General features: G+C 56.0%; 1 protein-coding gene across 1 annotated transcript in view; it reads right to left on the bottom strand.

Moving 5' to 3' along the window:
* Window positions 1–21656, bottom strand: part of LOC117880596 (slit homolog 1 protein-like) — an 89065-nt gene that overhangs the window by 61648 nt on the left and 5761 nt on the right. The window contains exons 2-3 of the mRNA XM_034776879.1: window positions 4230–4301; window positions 3242–3313 (exon numbers count right to left, since the gene is read on the bottom strand). Coding sequence (XP_034632770.1) covers window positions 3242–3313; window positions 4230–4301 — 144 coding nt within the window. The remainder of the gene's footprint in view (window positions 1–3241; window positions 3314–4229; window positions 4302–21656) is intronic.

A 21656-nucleotide genomic window follows, 5' to 3' on the forward strand; every position in this document is an offset into this window, starting at 1 on the left:
GGTGATGGCCAGTGGAGTTCTGTTGGTTTCTCTTCTGGGCCTGTCTTGTAGCAGGAGTCTTCTGGGTACACGTCTGGCTCTGTTGATTTGTTTCTTTATTTCCTTGTGTGGGTATCGTAGTTTTGAGAATGCTTGGTGAAGATCTTGTAGGTGTTGGTCTCTGTCTGAGGGGTTGGAGCAGATGCGATTGTACCTCAGTGCTTGGCTGTAGACGATGGATCGTGTGGTGTGACCGGGGTGGAAGCTGGAGGCATGAAGGTAGGCGTAGCGGTCGGTGGGTTTTCGGTATAGGGTGGTGTTAATGTGGCCATCGCTTATTTGTACGGTGGTGTCCAGGAAGTGGACCTCCCGTGTAGATTGGTCCAGGCTGAGGTTGATGGTGGGGTGGAAGCTGTTGAAAGCATGGTGGAATTCTTCCAGGGCCTCCTTCCCATGGGTCCAGATGATGAAGATGTCATCAATATAGCGTAGGTAGAGAAGGGGCATGAGTGGACGAGAGCTGAGGAAGCGTTGTTCCAGGTCAGCCATAAAAATGTTGGCATATTGTGGGGCCATGCGGGTGCCCATAGCGGTGCCACTGGTCTGGAGGTATATATTGTCACCAAATTTGAAATAATTGTGCGTGAGGATAAAGTCACAGAGCTCAGCAATAAGTTGTGCTGTGTCATCATCAGGGATACTGTTCCTGACAGCTTGTATTCCATCTGTATGTGGGATGTTTGTGTAGAGAGCCTCTACATCCATGGTGGCTAGGATGGTGTTTTCTGGGAGGTCACCAATGCATTGTAGTTTTCTCAGGAAATCTGTGGTGTCACGGAGATAGCTGGGAGTGCTGGTGGCGTAGGGTCTGAGTAGGGAGTCCACATATCCAGACAGTCCTTCAGTGAGAGTGCCAATGCCCGAGATGATGGGGCGTCCAGGATTTCCAGGTTTGTGGATCTTAGGTAGTAGATAGAATAACCCCGGTCGGGGCTCTAAGGGTATGTTGATTTGTTCCTGTGTTAGTGTAGGGAGTGTCCTGAGTAGATGGTGCAGTTTCTTAGTGTATTCCTCAGTGGGATCTGAGGAAAGCGGCCTGTAGAATTTGGTATTGGAGAGTTGTCTGGCAGCCTCCTTCTGGTAGTCAGACCTGTTCATGATGACAACAGCACCTCCTTTATCAGCCTCTTTGATGATAATGTCAGGGTGGTTTCTGAGGCTGTGGATGGCATTGCGTTCTGCACGACTTAGGTTATGAGGCAAGCGATGTTGTTTTTCCACAATTTCTGCCTGTGCACGTCGGCGGAAGCATTCTATGTATAGGTCCAGACTGTCATTTCGACCCTCAGGAGGAGTCCATGTGGAGTTCTTCTTCCTGTGTTGTTGGTGGGAGGGTATCTGTGTATCAGTGCGCTGTTCAGCGTTATCATGAAAGTATTCTTTGAGTCGGAGGCGGCGAAAGTAGGCTTCCAGATCACCACAGAACTGTATCATGTTCGTGGGGGTGCTGGGGCAAAAGGAGAGTCCCCGAGATAGGACAGACTCTTCTGCTGGGTTGAGTGTGTAGCTGGATAAATTGACGATATTGCTGGGTGAGTTCGGGGTACCCCTGTTGTGGCCCCATGTGGCAGGTAGGATTTTAGACAGCTTACGGTCCTTTTTCCTTTGTAGAGAGGTGAGGTGTGTAATGTAGATCTCCTGTCTTATTTTAGTAAAGTCCATTTGTGTGGAGGGTTGGTTATTTATGAAAGTCTCCAGGTTGGAGAGCTCTTTCTTGATGTTTTTCTGTTTGCTGTATAGGATGCTGATCAGGTGGTTCCTCAGTTTCTTTGATAATGTATGGCATAATCTCTCACTGTGGTCTGTGCAGTATGTAGATAGCAATGGATTTTTCACCTTCAGTCCATTTGGTATGATGTCCATCCGTTTGCATTTGGAAAGGAAGATGATCTCTGTCTGTATTTGTGCAAGTTTCTTCATGAGGTTGATAGATTTCCATTCCATACGGCTAAATGCAGTGCCTTGCATGGTGTCAAGTATCAGAGGGGTAGCCGTGTTAGTCTGAATCTGTAAAAAGCAACAGAGGGTCCTGTGGCACCTTTGAGACTAACAGAAGTATTGGGAGCATAAGCTTTCGTGGGTAAGAACCTCACTTCTTCAGATGCAAGGGAAGAAGTGAGGTTCTTACCCACGAAAGCTTATGCTCCCAGTACTTCTGTTAGTCTCAAAGGTGCCACAGGACCCTCTGTTGCTTTTTACAGATTCAGACTAACACGGCTACCCCTCTGATATTTAGCCCTGTAGTGAGTCGACCCAGGCTCTGAGGCTGAGCCACGCTGCCGCGGGGTTTTCTTTCTGTGCAGGCGGACGCCACGAGGGGACAGCGCCCCCACTGAGCCGCAGGCCCCACTCTGCAGCCCGGCGCCCTGCGGGAACATGAGTCAGTTCTGATTCGAGATGAACGTCCGCTCCTGAGTCATCAGCACGCGCGTGTGCGCCTTGGAGGCTGCCCAGTCCAGCCCTGAGCAGGCCTGACTCTGCTTCCCGGAAGACAGCGGCTGGGTCCCTCTCTTCCGGGTGTCTGCTGACCTACCTGCTGGTGCAGGCTTTGCAGTGCACTGAAGGAGCTGCTAGGCGAGGTCCCAGCTGCGCTCGTGGCTGATTGGCACGCAGACGCGTTAAGCACATCGCTGAGGAGTTATTTGGATCCCCGAGGGAAAAGGAGCAGATTGGGACGCGTCTGAGTGCAAACGGCGGGCAGCTCCGCGGCTGGGGTATAAAACGGTTTGTCCTCCAGCCATCTGTCTGTGTTAGCGAGAGAGCAGGGCCCGTCCCCCGGCACCGCACCCCGCCGAGACACTGCCATGCCCTGCTCTCAAACGGGGTCTGACTTCAACCACTCCCACAGGAGTCCTGCCCCACAGATTATCCTGCTGGCACCTGACCTGTACTGGAGAGCAGGGATGGACCAGGGTCTGCTCCAGACCCCCACCCCATTCTCTTTAGCCCCTCCCATCCCCACAAGGGTCTTTGCTCAGGCTGCTCAGAGCAGTCAGGTGCTCTCTCTTCTCCAGGGCATGAGTGTAGTGCCAGGCCCTGCCAGCACAGGGAGAGCAGTGGGCTGCACCCAAATCCCCCCCACGCGATAGCACAGCCACTGGCCCCCCCAGCAGCTCGCGGGACCACCGACCCTTCTGCTGTCTGCAGCAATAGCGGCCATTCCCCTCTCCCCCTCCCTGTCCCGCAGCGCCCAGGCACTCACAGCCGCTCCAGCTCCTTCATGTCGTCAAATGCTCCCCGCTCCACCGCGTTGATCTGGTTTTCCATCAGCTGCCTGGAAAAGGGAGGCAGAGAGAACAGGTCAGAGCCGAGACGCACGGGGGCAGCGCGCTCACTCGCCAGGAATCCACGGGAAGCCCCCGCACCAGAGCCTGGGGACTGGCTGGGCAAGGCATGCTCATTCCAGGGGTGCAATGGCCCATGTCAGGGGGGGCCGAGGCCCTGCCATGCTCCCTTGGAGCAGGGGCCACTGTCATAGGGACCCCGGCCACCTCCCGTCAGCGTCGCTGGGAGCTAGCCAGGGAAAGGGCTGCTTTGTTCAGACGTCCCAGCTAGGCCACTCGCGGCCACCCTCCAGCACCCGCCATGGTGCCGGGCTCCCAGGTCACTGAGCCGGGAGCCCCCTAGCCCACGGGTGTCACACGTCTCCTCCTCGGCACCGCGTTGGTGTTCAGCGCCGTCGGAGCAGCTCCCGGCTAAGAGCTCGGGCCTGGCTCCCAGCAGCATCCATTTCCATTTCCAAGGCACGCAGGCCTTGCCGGCAGTGAGCCAGCCGGAGGGCGAGGGCCCAAGTCCCTCTGGGATACTGGGGTCCAGGCAGCAGACCCCGGGGTGTGGCCCGGTCAGTCATGTGGAGCAGGACCCTCAGGCACACGCTCACTGTTCCTTTCATCCCAGCCCCCTTTACCGTCAGAGGAGTCGCCTGCCTCCCAGCCCAAGCCACCAAGGAGGCCAATGACCTCTGCCCCCCCCCCCTTTAAACCGTGTTTCCGACAGCAGGGGCCCTATGGTGAGCCCGGGTTCCCCTCCCCCGCTTGCTCCAGTGCTCTCTTAGCCTGGGATTTAGCAGCACCAGCCTCTCAAGGCAGAGTCCCATCTGGGTCAGCCCCGGCCCGGGCAGGCCTCTCCCCCCCAGGCAGCCCCCCCACCCCCGGCACAGACACTGCTAGCGCTCGGGCCAGGGGACTCACAGGACACGCAGCTGCTTCAACCCCGAGAAGTCGTTCCTGTTGATCCGGGTGATGTTGTTCCCGTTCAGCTCCCTGAGGAGAGAAGAAGGGACGGTCAGCGAACGGGGGCGGATGTACGGCAGGGTCGGAGCCCTGGGCTCCCGCAGCCAGCGCCCGGGGAGGGCTGAGCTCCCCCAGAGACAGGCAGGTGCCAGACGACAGCTAGATTGAACCGGGCTTCTCCATGGACATGGAAACAGGCAGCACTCCTGGCTCTGACACCAGCCAGCACCAGCTGCTGGCCAGGAAGGGGCGAGGACCCTGCAAATGGCCAGTTGTTAATGGTCAGTTCATGCCCCAAAGCAGGGGGGTTTACAGCCCTTCTCAACACCCCAGCTGTTAGTCTGTCTTTGGCTGTTCCCACTGTGACGCGTTGGACCCCTGGGGAAGCTGCCTGATGTGCTGAGATACCCCTGAGTCTACCTGTTCTGCCAGCCTGGGCCCCCTTAACCTGTCTGGCTGAGCCAGGCTCTAAAAACCTCCTCTAACCCACACACAGGCTGGGCCACCCCCAGCCACAGAGCAGCTTTGGGCACACTCAGCTTCAGGGACTTGCTCCAGCACTGAGATGTCCAGCTCCCTTGGAGTGCAGACCCAAAGAGATACTATGAAATTCACCCCCTCCCTCAAGGTGGAGAGAGGTGTGCACACTTCTTGCCCCTCCCCCCAGTTAGAAATTACAGAAACTGGGTTTAATAATAAATAAAACAAATTTTATTTACTATAAAAGGCAGATTTTAAGTGATAAAAGGGGTAACAAACAGAACAAAGCCGATTACTAAGCAAATGAAATCAAACAGGCAAACTAAGCTAGTTTCACTAAAGAAATCAGTTACAAATAGTATTTCTCACCCTAGACCAGGGGTTCTCAAACTGGGGGTTGGGACCCCTCAGGGGGCTGTGAGGTTATTACATGGGGGATCATGAGCTGTCAGCCCCCACCCCACACCCCGCTTTGCCTCCAGCATTTATAATGGTGTTAAATATATTAAAAAGTGTTTTTAATGTATAAGGGGGGGGGGTACAATCAGAGGCTTGCTATGTGAAAGGGGTCACCAGGACAAAAGTCTGAGAACCCCTGCCCTAGATATTGTTGTGGGCAGGTTGCAAAGTTTCTGTGGTTCACAGTTCCAGTTCTATTCCTTTTCAGACTAGACCCCGTCTCAGGCTGGACTCTCCCTTGCCTTCAGTTTTTCTTCTTGGGCAGACACGCCATGGAGAGGAGGAGCATTCAGTAAATCAGAACCTTTCCAAGGACATCTCACAGGAGCCACCTGGCATAAAAGTCTCTCTCAGTTATGTCATGTTCATATCATCAGCATATGTCCGTAAGGAATGTGGAATGTCACGTCACACCCATTATCCAGGCCAATGGCCGGCGCTTGGCTCTTGGCCTCAGTGAGATCTTGCAGCAGCAAGTTCCACAGGCTCCTTGTGGGCCGGGTGCAAAAGCATTGCCACGTATTAGTTTTTAATCTGTGCCCTTCAATGGCATTGAATGTAGGGTGGGCAGGACAGGGCAGCCCCTCCTCTCCCCGCGCAGACACACACGCTGCTCTCTGGGTGGGAGGGATGACGTCGCTGCCACCAAAGCAATGAACGGCTCAGGACCAGCGACAGCTGCCCAGTGCCCACTGTATGTGCACAAAGCCCTGGAACGCCGTCCCAGCAAAGATCCAGCGTCTGCAGAGACCCAAACGCACGGAGCCACGGAGGTTTCTGAACCCCCCAACGTGCCCATCTGCAGCCGAGAGCCACGTCACACCTTGCTCACCACGGCACAAAACCCGAGTCACCTCACACCTTGCTCTCAGCCTCACCTGGAACGAGAGCCACCTGGACCCCTGCAACGTCTGCACCTGAGGCTGGCAGCCAGTCAATGGAAGCCTTTCCCTTCCCCCACACACACTGTGGTCTTTTGGAGCCCTGCGCTCCCCCCCTCCACCCCCACAGACCCAGCCCACTGCCCTAGGTTTGTTTTCAGTGGTATCAAAGCAGCTCCCAGAAACGTCGGTTTGGAAAATAAACCGCGTTTCAAGTTTCCCACGCAGGAGACACTAACACAAACCCCATTGTTTCTTCCGGAGTCAGGTTTCACCCACAAAAGCCGTGGGGCTCAGAGCCAGCCAGAACTCCCAGGGGAGCTGCAAGCCTGAAGTCCGGAGGCTGCGCTGATTCATTCCCAGGTGTCAGGAGGGTGTGGGAATGAGGGGCAGCGACAGACAAACACCCACCCAGCCTGGCTCTGGCTGAGACACACACAACGCAGAGAAGGGGGGTGTCCGTTCTCAGCACTGCCCGGAGAACCAGGGGGCTACACAGACAAAATCATCTTTGCTAGGCCCAAAATCGGACCCCCAGTGAGCTGCTACAGTCTGGCGGGAAAGGCCTTCTGCATGCAAATTATTTGTCACTAGCCACTGCATCAATTAATACGGCCACCATTTTGGTGTGACTGACACACACACACACACACACCCTGGAGAAGGAAGCGCCAGACAGGTCCTGCTGAGCTAGAACTGTGGGTAGAGAGGAGCGACCCTACCCTAAGAGCCCAGTCCCACCGGCAGGAGCGGTAGGTACGCACCTAAGCCAGGACCGGGCCCTTTGTCTCGGGAGCCCTTTAAACACCCCACTGGGGATTAGGGGGACAGGGAAGGCTGGCTGGCTCCTGGTGCAGAGATGGCCGCTGTGTGTCTGCCCGCGGAGAAGCCCGCACCCAATGCCAGGAAACCTCCCACGATCCCTGAGGGTCAGTGTCTCCCCGGCAGTGAGGGCACTCCTGGGTAACACTACACGAACTCCAGCTCCCCTGGCTACTCTCACCTCCCTGCCAAACAAGGTGGCATCTAATGAGTCACATCTGCCCCACTGCAATCACTGCAGCTCCGGCTAGCAAGCAGGGCACAGCCTGCCCCAGTTACAGGTCCCCCCTCGTGCACTATAACCAGCTTGGGGGCTACGTCATCCCCGGCCCGCTACTCCCGACCCTTGCATGGCCCCATCCCCCAGGCTATCAAAGGGGGTCAAGGTGCATCGTATCCCAGCTATTCCTGGCCTTTGGGGCCTCACCGAGAGCAAAGGAGCAAACCGGAGCCCCAGGCTCCGATCTCCCTGCCTCCCCCTGGGGGGCAGCACCCTGCGACACCTGCACTCAATGGCTCTGCCCCACCTGGCTGGTAGAACAGCTGCAGGGCGCCCCAAACTGGCCACATCAAGCATATGGGGACGCACAGAACTTGGCTGCGCAGGGGGCCAATGGACCCGGGAATTCCTGATCGGCAAGCGCCCAGGTGTACTGGGGTGATGGAGCCATGGTGGGGGGGGGAGGAGGGCAGCCCTTAGAAATCAGCCCCCCACCCTGCCAGTCTGCAGCAGGCTCTCTCGGGGGACGTCTCCACAGCCCCGGCAGCGAGCACTGAGCCAGGCTGGCAAACGCGCTGGGCTGGTGCTGCCGCGCTTAGACAGAGCCATGTTGCTGCGGCTCAGGCCGGCACTCGGGCTCTGAAGCCTGGGGAGGGGGGAGCTTAGAGCCCGAGTGCCAGCCCGAGCCGGCAGCGTGGCCATGCCCTGAACGTACCAGGAGCCGTGCGTGCGCAGGGCAGCGAGCAAAGCGCCTCCTTCCCAACTCAGACACGAAGAACCGCTCTGCTCAGCCCCCACTTGCTGAGTGCTGAGAGCTGGGGTCAGGGCAGGGGGTCCCTGAGAGCTGGGGGGTCTGGGGCCAGGGTTGGGGCAGAGGGGCCCCAAGAGCCGGGGTCAGGGCAGGGGGGCCTGGGGCCAGATCCTTCAGCACAGGGTTTGGGCAGCCAAGTCTGTGCACTCACATTGGGTGCAGCACAATCAGGCACTTTCAATCTACCGCAGGGCCTGCGATCTCGGACCGGGCCAGCACCACGGAGTCCATAGCGCGGGGCCTGCGCTCTCGGACCGGCCAGTGCAGCAGGGTCCGTACTGGGGCCTGCACCCTGGGACCGGCCAGCGCAGTGCGGTCCCTGCTGCGGGGCCTGTGCCCTCAGACCGGGCCTGCACTCTCGGACCAGGCAGCGCAGCGTGGGATCTGGCCTCTCCCATACAGAGGGGAATGGAGACTAGATTCATTGCCTGTTGCTCCCCACACCGGGAGCCGGCAGAGGCTCCTTTGCAGCCATTTCGAGGGAATGCACCCCTGGCAGCGCCAGGCCCTGCCCTTGGGGTCCCTACGCAGCGTGGGGCCCGAGGGAGGGCCGAGGTCAGAGGCAGGACGGCCTCCAGCACCTCGGCAGCGTGTCCAGACACTGAAGCCGCGCAGCCTGGGGTGGTGGCATTGTGCTGCTGAAATGGCTGATAATGGCTAATGAGTTCCAACTCGACCGGCATAGTCTCATAATTACACAGCTCAAAATCCCATTCAGCTGCTGAGATTGCCTGGCTCCTTCCATTATGGAGCCGTGTGCGCCTGAGTGCGAGGGGGCTGGGGGGCAGGTTACTAGGACACTGATGAATGCCTCGGTGGGAATGAATAGACGCTCCCGGCCCTGCTGATTAAACTGAAACCCAGCAGCACAGCCAGCTCCCAGCAGGCCAAGCCTAGGCACCAGGCGGGCAGAGACATTTGGATTCCCCTGCTCTCTCCTCCCCCCTGCCCCGGGGACAAGGGCCCGATCCTGCCAGGAGGGGAGGAATTCCAGAGGCGCTGAGCACTCCGAGGCTGCTCATCCCCTGGCACGACAGGGCCCCAGCGGCAATCCAGCAAGGCTGTGAGCCCAGGGCATGGTGCACAGAGATGGGCAAACAGAGTTCAGAGATACCTGATCGACTGCCCCAAGCTGACTCGGGGCTGAAAGGAAGGAAACACGCACACACACGCACACACACACGCACACGCACACGCACGCACTATAGGCAGAGCTTTATGTCTGAGTGCCGATTTTCCAAAGTGCTCTAAGATGCACCCACGGATGCAGATTGTGCCACATCAGAAGTGGTGGTAGAGTTAATGTGCAAATGTGGGGTTCCTGGGTTACAGGTTTCTCGGGGTTCAGACTCCCACCTATCAGGACCTCATTTTAAACGGCTGTAACATTGATATGGCTAGAATACATAAGCCAACAGGGCCCCACTGTCCCAGGCGCTGCACGCACACGCACCAAGCAAGTGGCAGGCTCCCACTCTGAAAGACAAGAGTCCCAGTCCTCTCCCACTCCCTGGGCTCCAGGCCCCCGCGTCACACCCAGCTCGGCCCCTGCTCAGCCCACTCACCAAGGACGTAGGACATTGGTGGTGTCCCACCCCAGGTTTTTCAATACTGTGTAATTTGCAACTATGCGGCATTGACAGATCCTCTTAGATCGTTAGCACCTTTAGAGTGATTTGTCTGATCCAACGGGCTCGTTCTGCCCCACACTCTTAGGCCAGGGGGCTGTACATCAAAAATTACGTCACCTGTTCCGAGTCACTGATATCTTGGAAGAAAATTATCCTGCCTGCTTATGGATCAATGTCCTAACAGACAGAGACCAGAGATGGTCCTAGTTGGTGTCTGCTCCTTCCACACCTACCTACAGTGTGTAGGAAGAAGAGCTGTGCGATCGGTCAGAGCAACGTATGCTGGAGGTATCATGCAGCCAGGACTAAAATATGCATGGAGTTTCTAAACTTTCTAACTGACAATCTCCTAACTCAGAAAGAGCTGCAGCCAACGTGGGTGAATTCTGTGGTAGACCTTGTCCTAACAGATAAAGACGCACGGATCCCAGACCTAAAAATGAATGGTAGCCTAGGCACAAGTGATCATGACGGTCACATTTATAATGTGTAAGCCGAATAAAGTCTAGACAAGTAACATAGATACATTTGGTTCTTTAATGGGGCCCATTTCACAAAGCTGAAAACGATTGTGAGCCAAATCAGCTGGGAGGAAGAATTTAATCCGAAAAATGTGAATAACCGGAAATCGTTTAAGAACACTTGACTAGATGACCAAAAAGCCACCATCGAGGAAGAAGGCTGTGCTGGTTAAAAAGACAACCTAGGTTAGAGGGAAAGTGAAGGCAGACGTAAAAGAATAAAAATAATATATAACAAATGGAAGAAAGGCGAAGTTGATAGTAATGAATATAAATCAGAAGTTAGGCATTGTAGAAAATTGATAAGGGAAACCAAGAGACACAAGGCGACATCTACGGCCAGCAGACTTGAGGACAACAAGAAGGAGTTTTTTGAATATATTAGGAACAAAAAGAATCCTGACAATGGTACTGGTCCATTACTAGATGGAAATGGTAGAATTATCAATAATGCAGAAAAGGCAGAAGTGTTCAGTAAGTATTTCTGTTCTGTATTTGGGGGTAAAGCCAGATGAAGCAGTGTCTTCATATAGTGATAACAACACTCTTTCCATTCCATTAGTATCTCTGGAGGATGTTAAACAGAAGCTACTAAAGTCAGACATTCTTCAATCAGCAGGTCCAGACAACTTGCATCCAAGAGCTTTGAAGAGCTCACTGGTCCGTTAATGTTGATTTTCAATAAGTCGTGGAGCACTGGGGAAGTTCCAGACGACTGGAAGAAAGCGAATGTTGTGCCAATTTCTAAAAGGGTAAATGGGATGCCTTGGGTAATTATAGGCCTGTCAGCCTGACATCGATCCCAGGCAAGATAAATGGAGTGGCCAATACGGGACTCAATTAATAAAGAACTAAAGGAGGGTGATGTAATTAATGCAAATCAACACGGGTTTATGGCAAATAGATCCTGTCAAACTAACTTGATAATGTTTTCTAATGAGTTTACAACTTTTGTTGATAAAGGTGATCGTTTTGCCGTAATAGACTTAGATTTCTGTAAGGTGTTTGACTTGGTGCCATAGGACATTTTGATTAAAAAACGAGAACACTATAAAATGAACCTGGCTCACATTAAACAGGTTAAAACCTGGTTAACTGATCGGTCTCCAAATGGGACTCATGGAGCGGGCGTGTTTCCAGTGAGGTCCCGCGGGGATCGGTTCTTCGCCCTCGGCTCTTTAACATTTTTACCTGAAAGAAAACACACGTCATCACTGACGTTTGCAGATGGCCCAAAGACTAGGGGATTGGTAAATAATGAAGAGGGCACATCACTGATTCAGAGCAATCCGGATCACTCGGTAAGCTGGGTGCAAGCAAACAATATGCGTTTTACTACGGCTAATACGGTACACATCTAGGAACGAAGAGCGTCAGTCACACTTACAGGATGGAGGACTCTACCCGGGGGAGCAGTGACTCTGGAAAACACTTGGGGGTCATGGTGGATAATCAGCTGAACACAAGCTCCCAGTGTGATGCTGTGGCCAAAAGAGCTCATGTGATCCCAGGAGCATAAACAGGAGACTTGAGTAGGAGCAGAGAGGTTATTTTACCTCTAGATTTGGCACTGGTGCAACTGCTGCTGGAATCCTGTGCCCAATTCTGGTGTCCACAGTTCAAGGAGGATGTGGGTAGATTGGAGAGGGGTCAGAGAAGAGCCACGGGAATGATTAAAGGATTAGGAAACCTGCCTGATAGTGACAGACTCAGGAGCTCAATGTAATTAGCTTAACAAGGAGATGGTTAAGAACTGACTTGCTCGCAGTCTATAAGCACCTACACGGGGAACGAATATTTACTGTCGGGCTCTGGAGTCTAGCTGAGAAAGGTCGAGCATGGTCCAATGGCTGGACGCTGAAGCCAGACACACTAAGACTAGAAACCAGGCGTACATTTGTAATGGTGACAGTAATTAACCACTGGAACAATTTACGCAGGGCCAGGTGGATTCTCCATCACCGGCCGTTGTTAAATCCAGACGGGATGTTTTTCGAAGCTCTGCTCTGGAATTATTGCGGGGCAGGTCTCTGGCCCGTGTTTCACAGCAGGTCAGAGGAGAGGATCACAATGGGCCCTTCGGCCTCGGAATCTCTGATAACAACAACGCAAGGCTGGCAAAGCACTTCACTGAGCCCGGCCTGCGGGGAGGGAGGCTGGAGCCATTACCTCCAGACGGGAAGGCAGAGGCTCTGACAGGAGACGTACCTGGACCAAAGGCAAGCAGCTGGTCAGTGCCACACGGAGGAACTGGGTGCACTGGAGGCCTAGCCCCTAGCCCCAACTGCCTCCAGAGCAGCGGTTCTCAAGCAGGGTACGCGCACCCCTGGGCTACGGAGAGGTCTGCCGCGGGTACAGCAACTCGTCTAGAGATTTGCCTAGTTTTACAGCAGGCTCCATAAAAAGCACTAGCGAAGTCAGTACAAACTAAAAGTTCATCCAGACCCTGACTTGTTCATACTGCTCCATATACTAGACACTGAAATGTACGTACAATATTTCTAGTCCAATCGATATATGTAGAATTAGATGGTAAAAATGAGAAAGTCGGCAATGTTTCAGGAACAGTGCGCTGGACACTTGTATTTGTCGGTCTGATTTTGTAAGCAGGTCGCTTTGTGAGGTGAAACTTGGGGAGAAGTCAGATTCCTGAAGGGGGGGAGGGGGAGGTACAATAGTCTGGAGAGGCTGAGAGCCCCCGCTCCAGAGTGTGAAACAGAAAGCTTCAGCCTCAGTCACCGCGGACACTGCAGGGCATTTGGGGTAATTTAGGAGATATTTCAGGTCTAGATTTTGAGCAGGGGGCGAGAGAAACCAGGCAGCACGGCGTGTGCAGTGAGTCAGGGGCAGCACGGCCGTCTCCAGCACCAGGAACCATGAGGCATTCATGGTGCTCAATCGTCCCTCCGACAGCCAGCGATTGAAGAGAGAGAGAGAGAGAGAGAGAGAGAGAGAGTGTGTGTGTGTGTGTGTGTGTGTGTGTGTTGGGGGGGAGGGGTGATCTGGAAGCAGTCGCAGGCCCGGCCACAGACCCCGTGTTTTCCTCGAGCCGCGGCACTGAGGGGCGTGCTGTCGGCGCTGTCTTCCCAGACCTGTAGCTCCCACATGATGACAGATCCCCCCATTTCTCCCAGACCACTTTAAGCATCTTCAGCCTCGTGCAGCAGCTACCACCCCGTTTGCAGCGTGTTCGGGGGCTGGGCCGTGCTCACAGCTGCACACTGACCTGACCATCATCCCACTGAACCGTCAGACTCCCCTCACCTCTTTGTTCAGGGGAACGGCAGCCTTCGAGCCCAGAGGGGAATCAGCAGCAGGTGAAAGCGTGTTTCGAATGCTGCCAAGACAACAACGCTGCGATTTCACTTCACGCCACTTTCTCCCCCCCAGTGCCTCAGATACTAAATTACAGCCTGTCAGGCCCAGGCCTCTGAAATTCTTGCTGCTCAGTAGCTAACCCTTTGCCTTGCTGCCCTATTCCAGCAGAGTAAAAAATACCTCCTTGGCCGCGTACCATGCAGCTACCAGAGCTCACCGGCGCATCCCGAGGCCTGTGTGGGCACCTGCTCGTATCTCCTTGGCTGGGAAATAACACCAATAACTTGCTCTTCCTTGTCGCTCCTAGAGGTAAAGGCCAGAGGCAACCATTACGGGCCTCTTGCCTGACCTCCCATATAACACAGCCCCAGCGCTTCCTGCCTTCAGCCCAGAACTGGCGGCTGAGCAAGGACACGGCTGAGACAGAAATGCCCAAGCTCCATGTGAAGACGTCAGGTGATGGCAAATCCCCCATATCCCTTGGTAAAATCAGTTCAAATGAATGAGCCCTTTGTTACCACGGTAGCAGGTCACACCCCGCGGTTTATTGGCTTACAGTTCCTTGTGGGTTTGCTGGATTTTGCCCCAGCCGCTTGGAGGGTTTGGGGGCTGGCTCACCCTGTAGCAACTGAATGGAATGGAAACGGTGAAGGATAATTAGACACGGTCACAATCAAATCTATTCCCTAGGGACTTAATGGATGGGGAAAGCGGCGCAAGGCAGGCACGGTGATCCGATCATCCGTAATTCCTGGCAGCGCATGCCCGAAGCCCAGGAATGCCGAGTGTGCCCACCACGACAGGGGCCGGCACACACTTGGCTCTTGCCACCGTGTTGACCCATTTAGTTTTGCTTTCTTGCAGCAATGCCCGATCGATTTGGGGCTCTCGGGGCCACACATGCGGCCGGCCTTGATTCAGCCTCTGAAATTGCCCCAGATACGGGTGTGGAATGAAAAACCTGCCTTTGCAGGTGGAAGTGGTGCGACGTCTCACGACCCGATCGGCGCGTGCCAATGCAGAGTGCGAGCACCAGCATACGGGGCTGCCATTTCAGAGGCATGTTGTGACAGATCTGGGGCTTAATCCGTCACCCGTCAGACGTGATCACGTGGCTCTCGCTTCGACTGGGGCTGCAACGGCCCATCTGCCCGGCCAGTCCATTGTTACCGGGTGCTCCTCACCCCCAGCCACTCTCTACCTGCCTAGGACACCCTCCTGCTTCCACTTCGATTGCCAACTCCTCTCGTGAGATGTGCGTGCAGTGCCTGGCGCCCTGGGCCTAGGCCCTGCCTGCGGCTGGGTGACACCACGACTCGCTGATGATGCCGTGATCAGCTGCAACTTCACAAACTCCTTCCATTGCATTCTGAAAACCTCCCCAAGCCCAGTCGGCTTCTGGAACGTCACTGCCTGCGTCGGCCCAGCCCTGCCCCAGGCCGCCAGGGGAGCCCTGTGCCTATCCCGCACGGTGAGGAGGCGCCATCCCTAGCTAGGGCTGGCAAGGAGAAGCTTCCATGCAGCAGTTGGCCCAGCTCTCCCAGGGCACCCGCCTGCAGCTCACACAGGCACAGGGGATGAAGGCTGCCATCAGCGAAGGCCAGCCGGCCAGGTGCCTCCTGGGAGCAAGCCAAGGAGCGGAGCCCTTTCCTGGGGCTCACAGTAGAGCGGCCAATGATTAACTAGCCCCTAGCAGAAGGCGGAGCAGCCAGTGAATGCTGGGGAGCAGAGAACAGGCCAGAAGAGAGTATTAAACCAGGCTGACACCACAATAAACTTCTACGCCTCACAAGCAGCCCGGCTTGGGAAACTAGTGCTGGGGAACAGGAGAGTTTTATGCTTTTCTCACTTACCTCTGGGGGGTTCGTGCCCCAGCTCTTAGCCCTTCCTCCCCCTGGGTGGGCTTTGCACAGACACAGAGGAGTTCTTTGTCATCCTCCGATTTCAAAGCCCTTGATTTAATACAATAATGGCTGAATGTCATTATCCCCATTCGAAAGATGGGGAAACTGAGGCACGGAGCAGGGAAATAACTTTGTCCAGCTGCACAATGACTGGCAGATAGGAACAGAACCCATGAGTCCTGACGACCAGCCCTGTGCTCCGTCCACTAGTCCAGCTGGACACACTAAAGATTTGAGTTCTGCAGTTACTGCCTTTGCCACGCCTGTTTCCCAGATACAGGGGAAGGATAGCCCAGTGGTTAGAGCACTACCATGGCACTCAGAGCTGGCTTCTGTTCTCAGCTCTGCCACAGACTGCCCGTGTGACCTTGGGCACATCGCTTAGTCTCTCTGCCCCACCCCCTGTCGGCAAGGCGAGAGCAGCAGCACATCCCTGCCTCGCAGGAGGCGTCCGGAGAGCACACGGAAGATTAGGAGGTACTCAGTTGCTATGGCAATGGGGCGAAGCAGGACTCCTGCACCCCCGGTTTAGGGGCGGCAGAGATCTGCGCCCCCAAAGGCTGCTGGGACTGACTCCTGCGGGAAGCCTCGGCACCCAGATATGGGGGTTCTTGAATGATCCACATCCCTTTGCTCTCCTGAATCCCCACATCTCCCAGCTTTGCCCCCTCCTCCCTGCCCCGGTTAGGGAACCAAGAGACCCCGTTTCTACTCCCGTCCCCAGCCTGGTGACTCATCCTCGCTTTGCCAAGCTCCGGCTCCATCGCTGCTCTTGCCGTCGGCGCGGTGAGCTTGTATTCCTCCGCTTTCAGAGACCAGTGGCCTGAAAAATTCATTTCTCTTTTTCTGATCTACCCATTCCTAGCAGCGCCTCTGTCCCCATGGGCACTGCCTCTGCTGTCTGGAGCTGCGTTTGCATCCAGAATTCACGCCGTGAAAGAGATTCTCAGCAAAGCCTCAGGAAGCCTGAAATGGCCCCGGCCACAGGCCAGGATCTGGGCCAGATCCTCAGGTGCTGTAACGCAGCCTGGCGGCAGCGGGTGCAAGAGAACTACCCTGATTTACACCACGAGGGGTCTCTGTCTCACACGATTTATCTTCTCATTTAAAGCAACACCGTGAACTGAACAGCCACGTTCTCGTCAAACCCCTGCCCCTGCCTGTGTTACCAATGGGCCCTCGACGTTAACGCTGGGAGAAATCCAACGCGTCACTTACAGCGTCTCTCCCGGCTGGGACAGAGGGATCCAGGGAGCCCGTCGGCCCTTGCTTTAGAGTCAGTCGCACTTTCAGCTTCTTAGCAACAATCTGGGTTCCAGACCCTGCAGGGGAAGAGCCGCTTGCTGGCACTCAACCAGCTCTATTCCTTGTTCTTTGAATCCTTGGGAATGTTTCTATGGCCCCTTGGCTTTAGGAAAGCTCGTTTACAGAGAGTTAAAAAGGCAGGGCCCCATTTAAGCTGGCGGTGCTGAGCACCCCTCGGAAGGGCACAGAACCAGGCAGGATTGGGCCCCACTCGGGGTTGCAGACTCTGTTCCAGCCTTTCCATCTTGCCGTTCTTCCCCAGCCACGCACATCCCCTTCCCCCTCGCTTTACGCTCCTCTGCTCCTAGCGATGAGCCTGGCCCTGGCCAGACTAAACCCCTCCCAAAGGTGGGCTTCTCTTCCTTCGGGGCAGTCTCTATACGCTGCCCGCTCGCCCAGGAACCGGCGCAGAGCTCTGTGATTTCCCACCTCGCATCGCGCTCGCCGAACGCTCGCCTGCTCCATCCTGCGTGGCCTCCATGAGTCGCTCCAGCCCTGACACTTCATTACACACCAGGCAGAGACTGCCTCGCCCCCCGCTGCTTCCCAGCTTCGGGGGAAACAGAAACGGAGAAAACGCTGAAGGAAAGGGAGCATGAAATTAGAAGTAAATGCAAATACTGTAATGAGCTGGCTGGAGTGTGTGTGTGTGTACGTGCATGAACCCCCTTGTCACATCGTCAAACAAGCACCTTTGTGTTTCCTCCCTGGCTGCCCCTCGCACCTGGGAGAAGCTCCCTGTAAACATCGGCAAAGCCACCTCATTGTCCTCCTTCGAATCCCTCCTCAAAACTCTCCTTTGCTGCAATGTCTGCACAAAACTCAGCAACGGTTCGGCCGCCCGCACCAAGCCCCCTGCCCGCCCACCTGCGCCGAGCCCCCTGTCCACGCCGAGCCTCCTGCCCGCCCCGAGCCCGCTGCCCACCCGCCCGCGCCGAGCCCTCTGCCCGCCCACCCGCAGCAAGCCCCCTGCCTGCCTGTCCGCGCCGAGCCCCCTGCCCGCACAGAGCCCGCCGCCCACCTGCCCACGCCGAGCCCCCCGCCTACCTGCCCGTGCCGAGCCCCCTGCCCGCCCGCACAGAGCCCGCTGCCCACCTGCCCACGCCGAGACCCCTGCCTGCCTGTCCGCGCCGAGCCCCCTGCCCGCACAGAGCCCGCCACCCACCTGCCCATGCCGAGCCCGCCGCCCACTCACTTGTGCCGAGCCCCCTGCCCACCTGCCCACACCGAGCCCCCTACCTGCTCGCGCTGAGCCCCCCGCCCGCCCACACCGACTGAGGCTCTCTCATTGTTTCCTGCTACTCCTCCATCTGATCCACTTGTCATCTCTCGTCTTACACTTAAATTGCCGGCTCTTTGGGGCAGGGACTTTCTGTTCTGTGTTTGTCCAGCGCACGGCCCAATGGGGTCCTACAAATACTAAACAATAACACCCCCTGCTGGACGGACTCTGAACTGTTCCACCGGACATCACTGCCCCTCTACTGCGGATGGGGATTCTCTCTCAGCTCCTGTGCTTTTGGAGCCAGAGGGCCCGGGTGCTGCCCCTGGTGAGAATTGCAGCGAGACCGTGCCAAGGGCTGGGCATGCGGTACGGGGAAGCAGCAGACAGACAAGAGCCTAAATAACAGCCACGTTTTGAAGTGACTGAACAGGCCAAGCAATTACAAGTGCAGACAATTCTCGCTCCCAGGCTCTGTATCGGCTCAGAGAAGCCCCACTCCGGGGGAAACAACGCAGCAGCACATTTAAGACAAAAACATGTATTTGAAATGGTGCAATAAACCCGGGATGGATCAGACTTTCCCGGGAAACCATTGCTGCTTGGCGTGAAAAGTGGCCACCCGGGGCCAATCCGAGAGGCTTTAATGTCTCTTACCGGTGACTTTTCCCAACGTGGGGACAATAGATTCTCCGCTACCAGCCTCAGCTCCAGTCAATACAAACACGACATCGTTTTTTAAACTAATATTTTTCCAGCTCGCAATTCCATGGGGAGAGAGGCCCAGCGTTGCCATGGCGATATATAGACAGCATCTGCCTTGGAAGGAGCTGAAGGGAGAAACTGGAATAGAATTGCAAATTTGCTCAGCCCTGAGGAGGACTCCAAGGGAATCCACCGACAGCAGCCTGGCTTCCAGAGAGAGCCCTGCCCATGGCACAGCGCGACCCTGGGGCTCCAGAGGGCAGCTCGGCCCGGGGAGCGGAGCCACGCTGGGCGCTCGCTCGGCTGGAAGCTGCTCTCCTAGTCTGTCCATCGAGGCCACGTGAGGAGAGGCAGCTCCAGTGGCGCTGGCGTGTGCACTCCCACGAACAGCCACAGGGCTCCAGTATCGTCTGCATCTCCCTCTGTCCCCCCCCCGGGCAGACACCATGCTGAGCGCCTCCATCCTCTTGGGCAGCAAATACCCCGGGGGCAATTCGCTGCACTCACGCAGTGCATCCCTGTGTCCAGTGAGCGGGGCCAGCGCCAGCTCTCTCTGCGCTTGCCTAGAGCAAGAGGATCCTTGGCAGCTGGCTACAAGCCCTTCACCGGGTCCCAGAGAGAAAGGGGAAATTTCCTCCTTCGAGCTGTCCTGCGCCCGCCCCGACGCTGCTGACGACAGCTCTCCCCAGCCAGCCGGCGGAGACCGAACGCTAAGACTGGTGCTGCTGTCAGACTACCTTGACATCACTCTGTGATGAGGTTACAAGTCTGGCTGCCCAGGTAGCAGTGCTGCCATACCGCGGTACCGCCCAGCGTCCCTGGAACGACACGGCACACACGGACCGGCTGAACAGCTGCCGGCTGAGAGGTCCTAAAACGGGGGCTCCTCATCGAGCCCGTCAGGTTCCAGGGGGGTCCTGAAGGGTTCTTAGCCCCGGGCTCGTTAACAGTTTTATCAATGACCCAGGACTGAGGAAGTCTGCAGAGGACACGACGACGGGGGAAGCGGTACATAATGCAGAGGTCACGGATACAATCCGGATCCCGTGGGAAGCTGGGTGCAAGCAAACAACGTGTGTTGTAATGGGACTAAATGCAAAGTCATACATGTAGGAATGAGGAACGCAGGCCACACTTACAGGGTGGGGGACTCTGTCCTGGGACGCCGCGACTCTGACAAAGATTTGGGGTCGTGGTGGAGAATCAGCTGAACAGTTCTGGTGTCCACGACTGAAGAAGAATTGAAAGAAGAGTGACAAGAATGATGAAAGGGTTGTGCAATCCGCCTTGCAGCGAGAGATTCACGGAGCTCAGTCTCCTTAGCTGAACAAAGAGAAGGCGAAGGGGCGAGGTGGTCCCACACTATAAATACTTACCTGGGGAACAGAAATGTGATCGTACAGGGCTCTTCAATCCAGCAGGAAAAGTTATAACAAGACCCAGTGGCTGAAAGCTCAGTAGACAATTTCAGGCCGGAAATAAGGTGTGCTGGGAGGCATCACCCCAGGAAGAGCGGACAACGGGCTGGGGGGGCGTCTCCATCGCGGGAAAGGTTTAAATCAGGATTGGATGTTTTTCTAGAAGTTATGCTCTAGTTCAACCCCAGCGACTGGACTTGAAACAGGAATGGACTCAGGCAGGTCTCTGGCCTGCCTAGATTATCACAATGGGCCCTTCTGGCCTTAAAAGCGATCAATCTATGTCCTGCCCTCCCATGTAAGCGTCTGGCCACCTCTGGGCCAACAGCTGAACACTTCAAAAGCAAAACCAAATCTAAAAATCAGGCAGACGTGATTAACAATCACCAGCAAATCCCAGCAGCAATATGAGGGTAGGTCGGAACCCGCCTGGATTCTCTGGCCAATGGTCAGCGCGCTGCTCGGACAGAAGCGGCGTGGCTTTCTGCAGAAGATCTCAACAGAACGAAAATTAAGAGGCCAGGAAAACGTCCCCATCTGTCCACAATGTTCTACAGCAGCCCAGACGCTGGGCAGCTCCCAAAGCGGTTAGACACGGTCATGCTGAGGCTGCCTGCCAGGCCCGTCGGCAAAGGCCGGGTCCTGCAGCCTTGCAAATCTCAATTCAAGATTCCGGGGCGTCCTTTCCTCCGCAATGGAAACCTCTCGCATTCATCTCCAGAGGCTGATTCACAGGCCACTCGGCCTTTCAGTCCTGGGGCAGGATGAAGAGGCTCTGAGGCTGCCTGAACTCTGCCATCCTATCCAGGCGAGCTCCTACCCAGCACAGCACTGGTCCGTGCTGCCAGCATACCCGGCTTGGAGCAGCCCTGCTTGTGGAGAGAGCAACGTGACACCCGAAAGTCAACTTGAGCCAGTCTGGCCTTCTAGCCCCCCTTTGTCTGACGCTCACAGACTGCGAGGGGACCATCATGATCATCTAGTCTGATCTCCTGCACATCACAGGCCTCCGGCGCCCAGGTCTCTCATTTCCCAATGTGTGCAGGTGACAACCCACCTTGCACCCAGCAAAGCCACTGCCAATCCGCAAGAGCCACACGCGCCCCTGGCCTGCGGAGGTGAGGGGCCAGCAAACGGGAAGGATTTCACACACTCCGGAGGCACTGGACGGGGGCAGAGGGAATGGAACAGCACAGCCGGGGCCGGGTGGAGGGGGGTCTGCTAGACACACATGGGGCTGATTCTCAGTGGTGCTGACCATCTGCAGCCCCCACTGAGTTCAGTATTTATGAGGCTTTGTATCATGGTCGTGCCTAGGACCCTGCTGCGCTAGACTGCACAAACACAGAGTAGACCCTGGTCCCTGCCCCATGGGACGCTGGGGAAGTCAGACAAGAAGCGCCCCGGGAAAGTAACTTTCTTTTCCCCAAAGGTGCGGGAGATGGAATAGAGCCACGCGGCGGCGGCGCTGGGCAGCCTAACGAACGCCCGTCCCTGAGCCCCAATTAACATTACTAGGCGCACATGTCTCTACACAGCAGCGGGCAGGAGGCGCACACAGGGCTTAGAAACACACCTGCTCTCACAAGGCAGGCACGGCTCTCCACCCTCCCGCAGCCGCAGCTCCTGGCTCAGCTGGGTCCGGACCAGATGGCAGGAGTCCAAGACAGAAAGCTCGGGAGAATTCA

Source organism: Trachemys scripta, chromosome 7, assembly GCF_013100865.1.
Source record: "Trachemys scripta elegans isolate TJP31775 chromosome 7, CAS_Tse_1.0, whole genome shotgun sequence".
Classification (NCBI taxonomy): domain Eukaryota; kingdom Metazoa; phylum Chordata; order Testudines; family Emydidae; genus Trachemys; species Trachemys scripta.